The 17,540-nt window shown below is 48.6% G+C and overlaps 1 protein-coding gene across 1 annotated transcript in view; it reads left to right on the top strand.

Moving 5' to 3' along the window:
• The window catches only part of LOC106580990 (protocadherin-16), a 237,761-nt gene that overhangs the window by 24,180 nt on the left and 196,041 nt on the right, over positions 1-17,540 (top strand). Inside the window, exon 2 of the mRNA XM_045703726.2 lies at positions 1,995-3,830. Within this exon, the coding sequence (XP_045559682.2) occupies positions 2,016-3,830 (1,815 nt within the window). The 5' untranslated portion in view covers positions 1,995-2,015. The remainder of the gene's footprint in view (positions 1-1,994; positions 3,831-17,540) is intronic.

Genomic DNA, 17,540 nt, shown 5'->3' with positions numbered 1-17,540 from the left:
GAAGTTTCATGAACCGTTTTAAGGGCATATATCACAGGGAAATGGCAGGAGTTTTATGCTTTCAAAACACCACCTGTCTCCACTCAGCTTCCATTCTCCATTAAGACAGGGGAGTTTTACACCTCTCAAAACAAGTGGATAAAGTAGAGTGTTTTCTCTCTGTCGCTATAACACAGCTTTACTTTTTCAGGCCCCGGTTTACTCTCCACACATTGAGCTGGGGAGGACATTCCTCAAGTTAACATCCCCATAGAAATATGGGCTCAGGGACCACTCAATATTGTAAAGAGCCTTTCAAACACGGTCCCTCTATAAGAGCTCACACCCAGTCTGTCTGTGAGTACTCGTCAACGTTCTTGTAAATCCAGCAGTCTCACCTTCCCCAGAATTGGTTTCATACAGGCAAACATATACCCTGGTTCAAGATGTGCATGTGCTTTAGCAAACTGTTTAAATACAGATGATTCGCACACGCGCACACGCACACACACACACACATGCACGCACACACACACAAACACACACCAACACACAAACACAGAGTATCTCTAGAGGGTAGTGTTACAGACCAGAGAGCCTGGCTGGACCTGTCTCTCTCTCTGATTACAGCTGAATGTTGAGACCATAAACCGTCTCCCTCTGTGGTTCTAACGAACGCCTGCAGGAGATCTGGCTTCAAATACTATTCAAAATCATTTCAAATACTTTATCTTCACTTGATTAAGCTGGCCTAGCTTACTGGACCAATAGAATTGCACCATAACTGCAAACCATGCCCACCTGCTTTTCAAGGCAGGCTAGATCAAACGCTCAAAGTATTTGAAAGATTTCAATCCATGTGGTCTGGTCTGTGGTTTGGTCTGTGGTCTGGTTTGTGGTCTGGTCTGTGGTCTGGTCTGTGGTCTGTGGTCTGTAGTCTGGTCTGTGGTCTGTGGTCAGGTCTGTGGTCTGGTCTGTGGTCTGGTCTGTGGTCTGTGGTCTGTAGTCTTGTCTGTGGTCTGTGGTCTGGTCTGGTCTGGTCTGTGAGCTGGTCTGGTCTGTGGTCTGGTCTGTGGTCTGGTCTGTGATCTGTGGTCTGGTCTGTGGTCTGGTCTGTGGTCTGGTCTGTGGTCTGTAGTCTTGTCTGTGGTCTGTGGTCTGGTCTGGTCTGGTCTGTGAGCTGGTCTGGTCTGTGGTCTGGTCTGTGGTCTGGTCTGTGATCTGTGGTCTGGTCTGTGGTCTGGTCTGTGGTCTGTGGTCTGGTCTGTGGTCTGGTCTGTGGTCTGGTCTGTGGTCTGTGGTCTGGTCTGTGGTCTGGTCTGTGGTCTGGTCTGTAGTCTGGTCTGTGGTCTGGTCTGTGGTCTGGTCTGTGGTCTGGTCTGTAGTCTGTAGTCTGGTCTGTGGTCTGGTCTGTGGTCTGGTCTGTGGTCTGGTCTGTAGTCTGGTCTGTGGTCATGTCTGTGGTCTGGTCTGTGGTCTGTGGTCTGGTCTGTGGTCTGGTCTGGTCTGTGAGCTGGTCTGGTCTGTTGTCTGGTCTGTGGTCTGGTCTGTGATCTGTGGTCTGGTCTGTGGTCTGGTCTGTGGTCTGGTCTGTGATGCAAGAGATCTATTATATGCACTGTGGTTGGGACCACAGCCTGTAGAGCATATGGAAAAACGGACCTTAAGGCATTTTCCTGAATTTTTACACAGCTCACCAAATATACAGAAAAAGCCTGTCCCCTTCCTTTGTTAAGCCAATAAAAAGCACTCAGCTTTTGTTGCTGGATCAGGTTATAAGAGGAGCCAGGAATGTTTCCTGATTACATGACCTGACCAGGACAAACAGTCGAGAGGTTTTCTTGGGCTGACTCCCAAATGGCACCTTATTTCCTACATAGTACACTACTGACTCTGGTCAAATGAAGTGGACTATGTAGTGAATATGGTGCCAAATGGGACGCACACATTGTCAGGAAGTAACGATCAGTACAGCACACGCTAACATATTTCCCATCTCTCTGTGTCCCTCTCAGGTTTAGGAAGAAGCCATCAGAATGAAGATCGAGGCCAAGGGTTTGGGGCGGTCTGTGTCAAGGTCGCTGCAGGATGAGGGCCGGTGGAGCCGAGGGGTCCTGCTGCTGGCCTACATCCTCCTGGAGCTGATCACCGTCCACTCCTCCACCGTCCTGGGGAACCTGGAGCTCCAGCTGGATGAGGAACAGCCAGCCGGGACCATTGTAGGGGACATCAGTGCTGGGTTACCGCCTGGCGTCACCGCAAGTCTTTACTTCATATCAGACCATGAGGGCACCGGGGTGGGGAGTGACCTGGACATAGATGAGAGCACAGGCATCATCAAGACAGCCAAGGTGTTGGACCATGAGCTGAGGGACCGGTACAACTTCATTGCAGTGACTATGACGGGCTTGACCATTGAAGTGACAATCACGGTGAATGACATCAATGACCACGCTCCCACGTTCCCCCGGAGGAGAGCGGCGTTCAAGATCCCGGAGATGACGGCAGTGGGAACCAGGTTCCCCCTAGAGCCGGCGGTGGATGGGGACAAGGGTCAACTGACTACCCAGGGATACCTTATCAAAGACGGGAACCCCGGCCAGGCTTTCCTCCTGGAGACCCGGAGAGGATCCAACCAGGTTCTCTATCTGGACCTGGTGGTCAACACTCTTCTGGACAGTGAGACCAGACCGTCTTATACTTTATCCCTGGAGGCGTTCGATGGAGGCTCCCCTAAGAGGACTGGTCAGATGGTGCTAGATGTGACGGTTCAGGATATCAACGACAACGCTCCAGTCTTCAACCAGAGTCGCTACCACGCCATTATCTCAGAGAATCTGCAGCCGGGTAGCAACATCCTCCAAGTCTTTGCCTCTGACGCTGACCAGGGAGACAACGGCCTGGTTCTCTATGAGATCAACCGCAGGCAGAGCGACCCGGAGCGCTACTTCGTCATCGACTCGCGTATGGGTGTCATCACACTCAACAAGCCGCTGGACTTTGAGATGCGGAGGGTCCACGAGCTTGTGGTCCAGGCGAGGGATAACGCCACGCAGCCCGAGGTTACCAACGCCTTCGTCACAATCCACGTCCGGGACTACAATGACAACCAGCCCACCATGACCATCATCTTCCTCAGCGAAGACGGCTCCCCACAGATCTCCGAGGGCGCCCAGCCTGGCCAGTACGTCGCACGCATCTCCGTCACCGATCCGGACTACGGAGAATACGCCAATGTCAACGTCTCCTTGGAAGGAGGGGACGGAATGTTTGCCCTGACCACCAAGGACAACATCATCTACCTGATGTGTGTGGACCAGATCCTGGATCGAGAGGAGAGGGACACATACGAACTCAGGGTGATGGCTACAGACGCAGGCACCCCTCCTCTCAGGGCTGAGTCCTCCTTTACGATACAAGTCACTGACGTTAACGACAACCCTCCTCTGTTTGATCAGCAGGAGTACAGGCAGGCCATACCTGAGGTGGTGTTCCCAGGGAGTTTCGTATTGCAGGTCACGGCTAGAGACAATGACCAGGGGCCCAATGGAGACATCACATACAGCCTCCTCCAGGATGGCCAGGCCGGCCAGGATGAGAACCAGGCCCAGTGGTTCACCATAGACCCAGTAACAGGGATCATCACCACGCTCTCCCAGCTGGATTACGAGTCGCAGCCCAGGCCAAGTGTGACTGTGGTGGCTACAGACGGAGGGAGGCCTTCCCTGTCCTCCACAGCTCTGGTCCATGTGGTACTGCAAGATATTAACGACAACGAACCTGTGTTCGGTAGCAACTTCTACAACGTATCCATCAAGGAGAACACGGCCGCTGGGTCCTGCATCCTACAGGTAGGAAGGACATTGTCTATTCTGTTTTTCTAGTCAACCTGTCGACAGGTAAATCTCGCATACGAAAGTTTCAGCATTTTTAATTGCGACGACTAAAAGTCTTGAAAGCCTTATCACCTGCATCTTGATCATGTGAAGTCCTATATCTGTAACTTGTATTCAAGCTGCTAGTTTTTTCATATACGAGCTGGGAAATACCAAATACCAAATGAAGACTATATTGGAAAGAGAACTACCCTTGAGGGTTGAGAGCGGTCTGAAGTTCTGAACTCATTTTTAAGGGAAATGGAGAGACCATTACTTAGAGGAGAAATATTACACAGATAGAAAATCGTTTGGTGGATTTTGCTGAAGTATTGTCAGCCATTAAGTGTTATTTTAATGTTCAATCTGTTTAGATTGGATTGTAGAGGATAAGAGAGTTTAGAGTGGAGAAAATGAAGTGAGGGAGTTTAGGTTGGAGAAAGGCTAAGGATGTGTCCCAAATGGCACCCTATTCCCTATTTATAGTGCACTACATATAGTACCCTACATGGGTAATAGGGTGCCATTTGGAAACATACTAAGTGAGGCGTTTACCTGGTGTCTGCAGAGCTGGAGGATCTCTTCTCTTCTGGCTGTCCTCTCCTTCACCTCTCCAAGGTTTCCAAGGTAACTGAGACAGTGTAAAGCCCTCTGACAGCTGAAGACAAAAGATGTTTCCACTTTATTTACCTAATTCAGCTGCAGGAGGACAGGGTAGGGCTTTATCTGACAAAAAGACATGTCACATGTCAAACCTCAACAAAAGACACCCCCAAAAAATGGGTATGGTAGACAAAAAAAGAAGCAAACCATTGACAATTCGCTACAGGGCCTCCAGGCCAGATCCCACCGCGGGGTCAAAACCGTAATTACGCCTCATTAAGAGGTATCGTTTTCTCAGGTTGTTGTTGCGTCTGTTATGAGAAAAAGACCATTCGTTTTTTGTTTTCTGCTTTTTATCAGTGTCTGTTTCTTCCAGACTTCAAAGTTTCTGTTGCTGCTGCAGCAATCAGACACTAACACACAGGAGGTCTGGGGGAGAGAGGGAACTGTTCATTTAATTCCTGTTTCACAAGCATCTGTGTGCCTGAGATGGGGCTGAGACGGCCAGGGTTTGGATGAGTTGGGGTTGGGTTTAAGAGAGAGGGGCTGGGGCTGGGGCTGAGACGGCCAGGGTTTGGATGAGTTGGGGTTGGGTTTAAGAGAGAGGGGTTGGGGCTGGGGCTGAGACGGCCAGGGATTGGATCAGTTGGGGTTGGGTTTAAGAGAGAGGGGTTGGGGCTGAGACGGCCAGGGTTTGGATGAGTTGGGGTTGGGTTTAAGAGAGAGGGGTTGGGGCTGAGACGGCCAGGGTTTGGATGAGTTGGGGTTGTATTTAAGAGAGAGGGGTTGGGGCTGAGACAGCCAGGGTTTGGATGAGTTGGGGTTGGGTTTAAGAGAGAGGGGTTGGGGCTAGGGCTGAGACGGCCAGGGATTGGATGAGTTGGGGTTGGGTTTAAGAGAGAGGGGTTGGGGCTGAGATGGCCAGGGTTTGGATGAGTTGGGGTTGGGTTTAAGAGAGAGGGGTTGGGGCTGGGGCTGAGACGGCCAGGGATTGGAAGCTTTACGCTGGGCTGAGTGATGTGCAAACGGGATCTATGCCCAGTGACTGCCCCAGGGAGAGGGAAGGGTGAGGGGGAGAGGGAGTAAGATTTGTAAGGGAGAGGGGGAGATGGAGGCAGGGAAGTGTGGGAGAGAGGGAACTAGAGGGAGAGAGGGGAATAGAGGGAGGCCCAGTGCTTGACTTGAGCAGGCGAGTACTGGCACCTTTTCTACTGCTTGAGCTCCTGTTTCTCATATATCATTTTAGCTCAAAACATATTGTGGAGGTCCTGCACCTAAAGATAAACAGTACCGGCACCCAACATGAGAACCGGCACCTGTTTCAGTCCAAGTCAAGCACTGGGGCACCAGAAGAATAACAGCTGAGACAGGGGCAGTGGTTGTATGGGAGGTCTGTATCTCAATTATACATCTATTGGCAGAAAGGATGAGAACAGAGAAATAATGTACTGGTATTGGTTATGGGTCAGAATATTTATGATGTCAAGCACTTCTACGTTATTCTATCATCTTTTCCTGCTCCATCAGCAGCCTCCAGGCTCCCAGCATGCAACACTTCTTCAAAGCCAGCCACTCTCTGGCCTGTCTGTGTGTGTGTGTGTGTGTGTGCGTGTGGTGCCTCCCTGGCCTGTCTTAGTCCTGCTTGGCGGCTGTAGACGTGTAGTTGGCGTGCCATGTGAGGCCAGACGGCTTGGCTCTGGGTGTGTGTGTGTCTGTGCATGTGTGTTCAGGGTGCCAGCAGCTTCACATCCCAGCGTCTCAGCGAGACATCTGACGACCAACCGACTGCATTTTCTCTATGTGCAAGAAATTCCCATTGCACATTTTTCCACACACTCAATACTGTCCAACAGTCGTTACAATAGGGGTATTGTGATCATCAGTCCAGCATTTTGAAGTGGGTAAGGTTTAGGGTTTCTGTTCCCTCTATGTTTCTCTAACAGCAGTTCATGATTAGTCATAACACACTCTGTCTCTCTCTCTCTCTCTCTCTCTCTCTCTCTCTCTCTCTCGCTCTCTCTCTACCTAAGAGAGGTTGTCACTTACTCTCTGCGTCAACTATATAAGGAATACTTATATAGTTATAATTAGGTGTTGTGCAAAAATATCATGAATGAAAATAATAGTTTTCCACCTCAATTAAAGTGACAAGTCTTAAACCTATTAGCAGTCATCAATCTGGTAATGTAATAGGTCAGATATATGGGGGAAAACAGGTCGCCTCACGGAGGGGAAATAGGGAATGACATGAGGAATAACATGTTAAAGACCAAGAACTGCATTATGGACTGGACTCCACTTTATGACATTCCATGTATTTTCCCCTATAAGCATCATGCCCTTATTGGTACCTGCTTTAAATTGTGTCTGTGTCGCAAATGGCACCCTATTCCATATTTAGTGCACTAGTTTTGACCAGAGCCCATTGTGTAGGGGATAGAGTTTATTTAGGATGCACACTGTGTTGTCTTTATAAGGTAGTTGGTGATTGGAGAGATTGAAACATGCAGTGATTGGCTATACAGTACCTACAGTAGGTCTGTGTTGTGTAGGGCCCACAACACACTGCTAGGGCCCACAACACACTGCTAGGGCCCACAACACACTGCTAGGGCCCACAAACAACACACTGCTAGGGCCCACAACACACTGCTAGGGCCCACAACACACTGCTTTGTATTAATGCATTGGATTTATATAGCTCAAAGTGCTTTACATTAGAGGATAGAAACACAGTTCATACGTGTGTTCATACCCTATGAGTGGGTTAGTCTCAGATGCTTATTTAATCCCCTTGTATTCCATAATGGAACATACCAGTCAGCCTTGTATTCCATAATGGAACAATACCAGTCAGCCTTGTATTCCATAATGGAACATTACCAGTCAGCCTTGTATTCCATAATGGAACATTATCAGTCAGCCTTGTATTCCATAATGGAACATTATCAGTCAGCCTTGTATTCCATAATGGAACATTATCAGTCAGCCTTATATTCCATAATGTAACATTATCAGTCAGCCTTGTATTCCATAATGGAACATTATCAGTCAGCCTTGTATTCCATAATGGAACATTACCAGTCAGCCTTGTATTCCATAATGGAACATTATCAGTCAGCCTTGTATTCCATAATGGAACATTATCAGTCAGCCTTGTATTCCATAATGGAACATTATCAGTCAGCCTTGTATTCCATAATGTAACATTATCAGTCAGCCTTGTATTCCATAATGGAACATTATCAGTCAGCCTTGTATTCCATAATGTAACATTATCAGTCAGCCTTGTATTCCATAATGGAACATTACCAGTCAGCCTTGTATTCCATAATGGAACAATACCAGTCAGCCTTGTATTCCATAATGGAACATTATCAGTCAGCCTTGTATTCCATAATGGAACATTATCAGTCAGCCTTGTATTCCATAATGGAACATTATCAGTCAGCCTTATATTCCATAATGTAACATTATCAGTCAGCCTTGTATTCCATAATAGAACATTATCAGTCAGCCTTATATTCCATAATGTAACATTATCAGTCAGCCTTGTATTCCATAATAGAACATTATCAGTCAGCCTTATATTCCATAATGTAACATTATCAGTCAGCCTTGTATTCCATAATAGAACATTATCAGTCAGCCTTATATTCCATAATGTAACATTATCAGTCAGCCTTATATTCCATAATGGAACATTATCAGTCAGCTTTGTATTCCATAATGGAACATTATCAGTCAGCCTTGTATTCCATAATGGAACATTATCAGTCAGGCTAGGACAAACACACACACACACACACACACACACACACGCGCACACGCGCACACACACACACACACACACACACACACACACACACACACACACACACTGTAGTGGCTGAATGAAAGGGCTGCAGAATGGGAGCCACAGTGTCACTGTATTCCCCTGCAGCCGGAGGTGTGTGTTTGTGGAGGACCCTTCTCTGTGACCAGGGTCTATTCACAGGACTCTCTCAGACAGGACATGAGCCTGGGCAGTGGGGGGCAGCTCTACTCTATACTGGAGACTTCATAGAAGTAGAAAGAGCTCTTTCAGTTTTGGCAGCTGCAGAATTGGTACATTTGGTCAAGATTCCCTTTGTAAATGAATTGAATGGAGGGAGGTAAGAGTGGATGGGTGCTTGTTAGCCCTTTGAGTCTTGAGTACATCATTAATCTGGACCAAGGCTGTGTCCCCAATGGCACTCTAGTCCCTATATATTCCCTATCGGTCCAGGTCAAAAGTAATACACTATATATAGGGAATAGGGTGCCATTTCTGTCTAACTCAAATTCATTGAGCTCTGAACAGAGTCCGCTGTATTTTGTGTTTGACAGAGAGCTGCTTTATCTGATCCATCTTTCGTGTTTATTTATGACTGATTCTGTAAATAACCAGTACTTCACAAGAAGCACATCGCCTTTCTATTGAATCTCTCTCTCTCTCGCTCGCTCTCTCTATCTCTCTCTCCTTCTCCTCTCTCTCCTTCTCCTCTATCTCTCTCTCTCTCTCTCTAGCACTCTCTCCTTCTCCTCTCTCTCTCTCAGGCGCTCTCTCCTCTCTCCTCTCTCTCTCTCTCTCTCTAGCGCTCTCTCCTCTCTCCTCTCTCTCTCTCTCTCTCAATCTCTAGCGATCTCTCTCCTCTCTCTCTCTCTAGCTCTCTCTAGCTCTCTCTCTCTCGCTGTCCTCTCTCTCTCGCTCTCCTCTCTCTCGCACGCTTTTTCTCTCCTCCTCTCTCTTTCCTCTCTCTCTCTTCTCTCCTCTCCTCTCCTTAAGGGGCTTTATTGGCATGGGAAACATATGTTTACATCGCTAAAGCAAGTGATATAGATAATAAACAAAAGTGAAATAAACTATCTCTCTCTCTCCTCTCTGCCCTCTCTCTCTCTATCTCTCTGTCTCTATGTGGGGGTAAGAATCGGCCCTCTGTCTGTGTGTTTTTGGGGGGTTGGTATGGCTCCAGCGGTAAGACGAGAGTGGGTCCCCTGGCAGCGCGAGGGGAAATGAGGCCCAACGAGCGCCGGCCGCTGGCACAGTTGGCGGAGGTGACACAGGCGGGGGGGGCTTCCTCGTCTGTCTCTCCTCCTGTTTCACTCCGTCCCTTCCCCCATCTATCCCTCTCTCCCTTCCTCCACCCCCCACTCTCTCCATCCTCATTCTCTCCATCGCCTGCCTCCCTCCCTCCTTGTCTTTTTCACCTCCTGGCCTCCATCTCTCCCTCCACCCCAACCTCAATCTGATCTCCCTTCAGACCTCAGTAGCTGGGTGTGAGGTCAGTCTATACCCATCACCACCTCGGCAGTTTAACCCACCACCCCCATAGTCAGGGAGAGAATGGTCTGTCATTGCAAGGGCCCCCTTCAGCAACCCCATGGCAACCAGAGAAGACCACTGATTGCTGCAAGATAATATATATACTTTTTTGGCGTTTTGTCTGTTGGATTGGCGCTGAGCTGAGAGTCAAACTTGTGAGTTTATCAGTTTCCTCTGCAGTCAGAAAGGTTCCTGTCTGAACCGTGCTTTGGCACACGTCCGTCGGAGTGAACTCAGAGGCCTCCCCTCTCACTTGACCTGGCCTTGAAAAGACATCACCGATACTGGCTGGCCTGCCATGTCTCATCCCTTGACTCTGATTGGTGTGGTTTGATAGACAAAGCTCACAGTGATTCTGAATAGGAAACATATAGCTAGCCTTATATCTGCCTCGTTGCACAGAGGATTTTCCAATGAATATTTTTGGTTCAGGATGATTAGAAATGTCACTCATTCCACTGATTTGGAAGACAGGAAAGGAGAAGAAGAGAGGAGAAGAGAGGAGGAAAGAGGAGATGAAGATAGGAAAGGAGAGGAGAAGAGTAGAGAGGAGATGATAGTCTCAGTGAACTCCATGCCTGCCAACATAAAAACACACCATCTGTGGGACCTTCTAAGGGACAACTATACTGTTGAGATTTGTTCATCAGAACTCCACTTCACTGAGCCATTGATATTTCAAAGTGTTGTTCCTCAGCATTAGTGTTTCGCCCAAAGCCACAGATGTACTGTAGTGTCACGGTGGGTTCTGGACTGTAACCTGATGGTTGGATCAGGACCACAGAGCCAGGACCAGACCTGATGGTTGAACCAGACTGTAGTGTTAAGTGCCAGCCAGGCAATATATGGTTCATTAGGTTCAGCCCTCCTACCATATGTTCCCTGAAGGCTCAGATCAATCACTTCATCTCCATTTTTCACATCTGATTTGATTCGGTAGAAGCTTCTTGTTTTCTCGGCAATCTGCAGATGCTTTTATTCAAAGCAATGTCTCTGTTTCTACGTACTTGAACTTGGTGCTGCAACACTTTTTGATCTCCTCCTCAAACCCACAGATTCTGTTTTCAATGTCTCGGTCACAGTTCTTTATCTGGGACAAAAGACCTGCCTCTCCCAGCTGGATTTAGTCTCCAGCTAACATTTACATTTCACTCCGTGACAAGAGTCACTGACTCAAAGCAACAAGAGGGTAGAACACAGGTCCCTTCACTGTAATGGGAATAGGGTGCCATTTGACGTAGACACTGGGTTGTATGGAAGCAGGCGTTTTGACTTCCAGGCGTTTTGACTTCCAGGCTGCCTGGCTCACTCTCCCTGCTGCACAGACAAAAACAGAAGTCTGACTGCACCTGGAGTCTAGCAAACCAAAGCAACCTTGTCCAATGCAATGAATTGGAGGCTTTGAATAAGACACCTGGACAATCCATCATTTCCCCCAGTCCTCCTGTCACTCACTCTCTCTTCTCTCTGTACTGAAATGGGTTCAAACCCAGTAGGCTTTATGCTTTATGTACTGTATATTCTATTGTCCCCAGGATACAACCTGTGGGCTAACTGTATTGTCTACTGTGAGATTTACTTAACTAAGACCAGTGAAATTACCAGTTTTAGGGTGGTATTTTTATACATGAACCATATAATCAATTTTCCAACTGTAGTTTTTCTGAAGAGGGCTGGGGACAATCTAAATGTGTTGTTGTCTGTTTTAATGTCAGTGTTCTCTGGTCTCCCTGTGAGACTGGTTTGAGGCCGGGTTAGCCCCAGGCTTGCTGACACACACGCACGCACGCACAGACAGACAGACAGACAGACAGACAGACAGACAGACAGACAGACAGACAGACAGACAGACAGACAGACAGACAGACAGACAGACAGACAGACAGACAGACAGACAGACAGACAGACAGACAGACAACACACACACCACACACACACACACACACACACACACACACACACACACACACACACACACACACACACACACACACACACACACACACAGGCTAGCTGACTCCGTTTTTGGTCCCCTTTCCCCTGATAACCACTTTGCTGCTCTGCGGTGACTGGCTGTGTGGTTTTCACAGTATTTACAGGGAAAGGACAAAATTGCAGGAAACTGGGATGTACTACTTAACTTCTTTGGGATAGGGGGCAGTATTTTCACATCCGGATGAAAAGCGTGCCCAGAGTGCCTGCTAAACTGCCTGCTAGTCAGGCCCAGAAGCTAGGATATGCATATTATTAGTAGATTTGGATAGAAAACACTCTGAAACTGTTTGAATGATGTCTGTGAGTATAACATAACTCATATGGCAGGCGAAAAACCTGAGGAAAAATCCAACCAGGAAGTGGGAAATCTGAGTTTTTCAAGTGATTGCCTATCCAATATACAGTGTAAATTTAGTCAGATTGCACTTCCTAGGGCTTCCACTTGATGTAAACAGTCTTTAGATCGTTGTTTCAGGCTTCTATTGTGAAAGGGGAGTGAATAAGACCAGTCATAGTAACTGCCTCAGCTGAAAGCCTTTAGCTGTTGATTGTGCGTGGCCGTGAGTGTGAGCTCAGTTCCCTTTCCTTTCTAAAGACAAAGGAATTTTCCGGTTGGAATATTATTGAAGATTTATGATAAAAACACCCTAAAGATTGATTATATACATCGTTTGACATGTTTCTACGAACTGTAATGGAACTTTTTTTACTTTTCGTCTGGACTTAGTGTCCGCGCCTTGTACATTTGGATTAGTGAACTAAACGCGCAAACAAAAAGGAGGTATTTGGACATAAAGATGAACTTTATCGAACAAAACAAACATTTATTGTGGAACTGGGATTCCTGGGAGTGCATTCCGATGAAGATGATCAAAGGTAAGTGAATATTTATAACACTATTTCTGACTTTTGTTGACTCCACAACATGGCGGGTATCTGTATGGCTTGTTTTGGTGGCTGAGCGCTGTACTCAGATTATCGCATGGTGTGCTTTCACCGTAAAGCTTTTTTGAAATCTGACACAGCGGTTGCATTAAGGAGAGGTTTATCTATAATCCTATGCATAACACTTGTATCTTTCATCAAAGTTTATGATGAGTATTTCTGTAAATTGATGTGGCTCTCTGCAAAATCACCGGATGTTTTGGGAGGCAAAACATTACTGAACATAACGCGCCAATGTAAACTGAGATTTTTGGACATAAATATGAACTTTATCGAACAAAACATACATGTATTGTGTAACATGAAGTCCTATGAGTGCCATCTGATGAAGATCATCAAAGGTTAGTGATTAATTTTATCTCTATTTCTGTTTTTTGTGACTCCTCTCTTTGGCTGGAAAATGGCTGTATGTTTTTTTGTGACTAGGCGCTGACCTAACATAATCGTATGGTATGCTTTTGCCGTAAAGCCTTTTTGAAATCAGACACTGTGGCTGGATTAACAAGAAGTTTATCTTTAAAATGGTGTATAATACTTGTATGTTTGAGGAATTTTAATTATGAGATTTCTGTTGTTTTGAATTTGGCGCCCTGCAATTTCACTGGCTGTTGTCGAGGTGGGACGCCATCCCACATATCCCAGAGAGGTTTTAATGTGTTCGCAAATGTAATACTTCCTTGAGAACATTGCTCCTGGGCCGAGCGGGACGGTGTGGAGCGGGGGCATTGGAATGAGCATAAACACTGATGCACACTGTCACGTCCTGGCCAGTATAAGGGTTAATTATTATTGTAGTTTGGTCAGGACGTGGCAGAGGGTATTTGTTTTATGTGGTTCAGGGTGGTGTGTTAGTTAGGAGGGCGTTTGATTGATTATTTCCGGGTTTTGAGTTATGGTCTATGTTTATGTATTTCTATGTGTAGTCTAGTGAGTGTGTTTCTATGTTGAGTTAATTGGGGTGGACTTCCAATTGAAGGCAGCTGTTTGGTGTTGCCTTTGATTGGAAGTCCTATATTAGTTGGGTGTGTTTGTCTTATATTTGTGGGAGATTGTTTTTGCATTGCGTGTTTTTTGTGAGCCTGCAAAACTGTCATTTGTCGTGCTTATTGTTTTCTTGTTTTTTTCGTGTTCAACGTTCGTTAATAAATTAAGAAAATGAACACCAACTCTGCTGCATATTGGTCCACCTTTTCAGACGACGATTTCGCTATATCGTCCTCCGACGAAGAAAGCCGTGACAGAATCTCCCACCAAACCAGGACCAAGCAGCAGAGGAAGGAGCAGAGGAATTGTGATTTGGACAATCGGGAGAGATGGACATGGGAGCAGGTTATGGCCGGAGAAGGCCCATGGAGTAAGGCTGGTATGGACCGGGAACATTTCCGAGGGACACGACTGGCGTATAAGCACGAGAGGCACCGCCAATAATTTTTTTTGGGGGGGCACACGGGTAGTTTGGCTAGGCCTAGGAAGAGCCGGAAGCCAGCTACCCGTGGTTATATGGAGGAGCGTATGAGGTGGAGAGCGCCATGTTTCGCTGAGGAGCGCACTATCTCACCCATACGCACGCACATTCCGGTGCGCGTTATTCCGCCCCTCGCAGGTGCCGTGCTAGAGCGGGTATCCAGCCTGGTAGGAGGATGCCTGCGCAGCGCATCTGGTTGCCGGTACGCCTCCGAGGACCAGGCTACCCAACTCCCGCTCTACGCACGGCTACCATCAGGCCCCTGCACAACCCAGTCCGCCCTGTACAAGCACCCCGCTCGTGCAGGGCTACTAGTTCCATCCATCCAGGACGGGTTGTGCAGTATGTAAGATCAAGACCGCCTGTGCGCCTCCATAGCCCTGGGTTTCCAGCTCCTGTCTCTCGTGCGGACCCGGAAGTGCGTCAACCCAGTCCGACTCGTCCTGTTCCCGCTCCCCGCACTAGCCTGGAGGTGCGTGTTCCCAATCTGGTACGCCCAGTACCAGCACCACGCACCAGGCTTCAAGTGCGTAAACCCAGCCTCGCCAGTCAACAGTCACCAGAGCTGTCCGCCAGTCAACAGTCACCAGAGCTGCCCGCCAGTCAACAGTCACCAGAGCTGCCCGCCAGTCAACAGTCACCAGAGCTGCCCGCCAGTCAACAGTCACCAGAGCTGCCCGCCAGTCAACAGTCACCAGAGCTGCCCGCCAGTCAACAGTCACCAGACTGCCCTGAACCGCCGGAGTGGCCAGACTGCCCTGAACCGCCGGAGTGGCCAGACTGCCCCGAACCGCCGGAGTGGCCAGACTGCCCCGAACCGCCGGAGTGGCCAGACTGCCCCGAACCGCCGGAGTGGCCAGACTGCCCCGAACCGCCGGAGTGGCCAGACTGCCCCGAGCCGCCGGACTGGCCAGACTGCCCCGAGCCGCCGGACTGGCCAGACTGCCCCGAGCCGCCAGACTGCCCCGAGCCGCCGGACTGGCCAGACTGCCCCGAGCCGCCGGACTGGCCAGACTGCCCCGAGCCGCCGGACTGGCCAGACTGCCCCGAGCTGCCGGACTGCCCCGAGCTGCCAGACTGGCCAGACTGCCCCGAGCTGCCAGACTGGCCAGACTGTCCCGAGCTGCCAGACTGCCCAGACTGTCCCGAGCTGCCAGACTGGCCAGATTGCCCCGAGCTGCCAGACTGGCCAGACTGCCCCGAGCTGCCAGACTGCCCAGACTGCCCCGAGCTGCCAGACTGCCCAGACTGCCCCGAGCTGCCAGACTGCCCAGACTGCCCCGAGCTGTCAGACTGCCCAGACTGCCCCGAGCCGCCAGACTGGCCAGACTGCCCCGAGCCGCCAGACTGCCCCGAGCCGCCGGACTGGCCAGACTGCCCCGAGCCGCCGGACTGGCCAGACTGTCCCGAGCTGCCGGACTGCCCCGAGCTGCCAGACTGGCCAGACTGCCCCGAGCTGCCAGACTGGCCAGACTGCCCCGAGCTGCCAGACTGGCCAGACTGCCCCGAGCTGCCAGACTGCCCAGACTGCCCCGAGCTGCCAGACTGCCCAGTCTGCCCCGAGCTGCCAGACTGCCCAGACTGCCCCGAGCTGCCAGACTGCCCAGACTGTCCCGAGCTGCCAGACTGCCCAGACTGTCCCGAGCTGCCAGACTGCCCAGACTGCCCCGAGCTGCCAGACTGGCCAGACTGCCCCGAGCTGCCAGAGTGGCCCGACTGCCTAGAACGGCCAGAACCGGAGCCACCTCCTGATATAGGTGGGTTGGGGAGGGGGGGTGTAGCACAGTGCCGTCGTTGACGGCAGCCACCCTCCCTTCCCTCCCTTTTAGTAGAGGGGAATTTTTTTGTTGTTGTTTGGGGTTGTGTTTTTTTGTTTTTTTTTTTTTTTTAAGGTGCTTCCGGGGTTAGCACCTTTAAGGGGGGGGGGGGGTACTGTCACGTCCTGGCCAGTATAAGGGTTAATTATTATTGTAGTTTGGTCAGGACGTGGCAGAGGGTATTTGTTTTATGTGGTTCAGGGTGGTGTGTTAGTTAGGAGGGCGTTTGATTTATTATTTCCGGGTTTTGAGTTATGGTCTATGTTTATGTATTTCTATGTGTAGTCTAGTGAGTGTGTTTCTATGTTGAGTTAATTGGGGTGGACTTCCAATTGAAGGCAGCTGTTTGGTGTTGCCTTTGATTGGAAGTCCTATATTTGTTGGGTGTGTTTGTCTTGTATTTGTGGGAGATTGTTTTTGCATTGCGTGTTTTTTGTGAGCCTGCAAAACTGTCATTTGTCGTGCTTATTGTTTTCTTGTTTTTTTCGTGTTCAACGTTCGTTAATAAATTAAGAAAATGAACACCAACTCTGCTGCATATTGGTCCACCTTTTCAGACGACGATTTCGCTATATCGTCCTCCGACGAAGAAAGCCGTGACACACACTCCCTTTTATCTGTCTCTCTGTCTCCAGGAGGGCAGTTTTCATTAGACAGAACAGTTTGTCTGCCTGCCAGTCTGCCTGTCTGCCAGTCTATCTGTCTGTCTGCCAGTCTGCACTAGAGTTCTCATCGGGCCTGAAAATTCGAGCCTGGTCCGGCTCAAGTTCGATGAGCTGAATCCAACACCACAGAAATTAAATGAGCCTGAACCCGAAAAAAAGCCAGATTTCTAGAACAGTATATTGACTTTAAATGGTGTTGAGAACAATGTGGCGGAGGTAGGCGGCAGTTGAGTGAAGAGACGATGAAACAGCCATTGGGCCTAGAAAAAGCACGGAGAGGAAACTCACCTTCGTTATGATTGACTGATTGACGAAAATATTGGGATAAAGTAGGCTAATGCAATTGAAGGCATGTATCAAATTGTTGCTTACTGAAACACCAAAAGTCATATATAAGCTACTAATTTAAAGCAATAGTCGTGAGGGGTCACCTAGATGATCAGTTCAGCACCGTTTTGATTGGGACAGCGCCATTGTGCTGCTTTGGGACTCGTCTTGATAAATCAATCGAAGTCAGGTTTTTAGTTTTGACTGAATCTCCTTTGGGATATTTGGGTCCAGGCTGGGAAATGTTAGCTAAGTTGAGGTGAGTGCTAATGATCATCTTTATTCTAGATTGCTCATAGATTAGCTGATCAGAAAATGTTTCTCCATGTTATGTAGCTTAACAGGTGGATCTTGCTCATCACTCGCGTAGCAGCCTGTCCTACTCCTGAACAAAAGCCTGTGACTTGTCTCATAATCAATCAAATAGATTTTGTTTCACTGTTTCTCTGTGTATATTTGGTTAATTGATCTGATACTGAGATGAACTTCCTGTTGTTTTCTTGTGGATCCCTTGAGCCTATTCGT

Source organism: Salmo salar, chromosome 20 (assembly GCF_965601325.2).
Source record: "Salmo salar chromosome 20, fSalSal1, whole genome shotgun sequence".
NCBI classification, from domain to species: Eukaryota; Metazoa; Chordata; class Actinopteri; order Salmoniformes; family Salmonidae; genus Salmo; species Salmo salar.
Note: the sequence above shows the minus strand (reverse complement) of the source record. Positions and strands in the feature narration are given on the sequence as shown.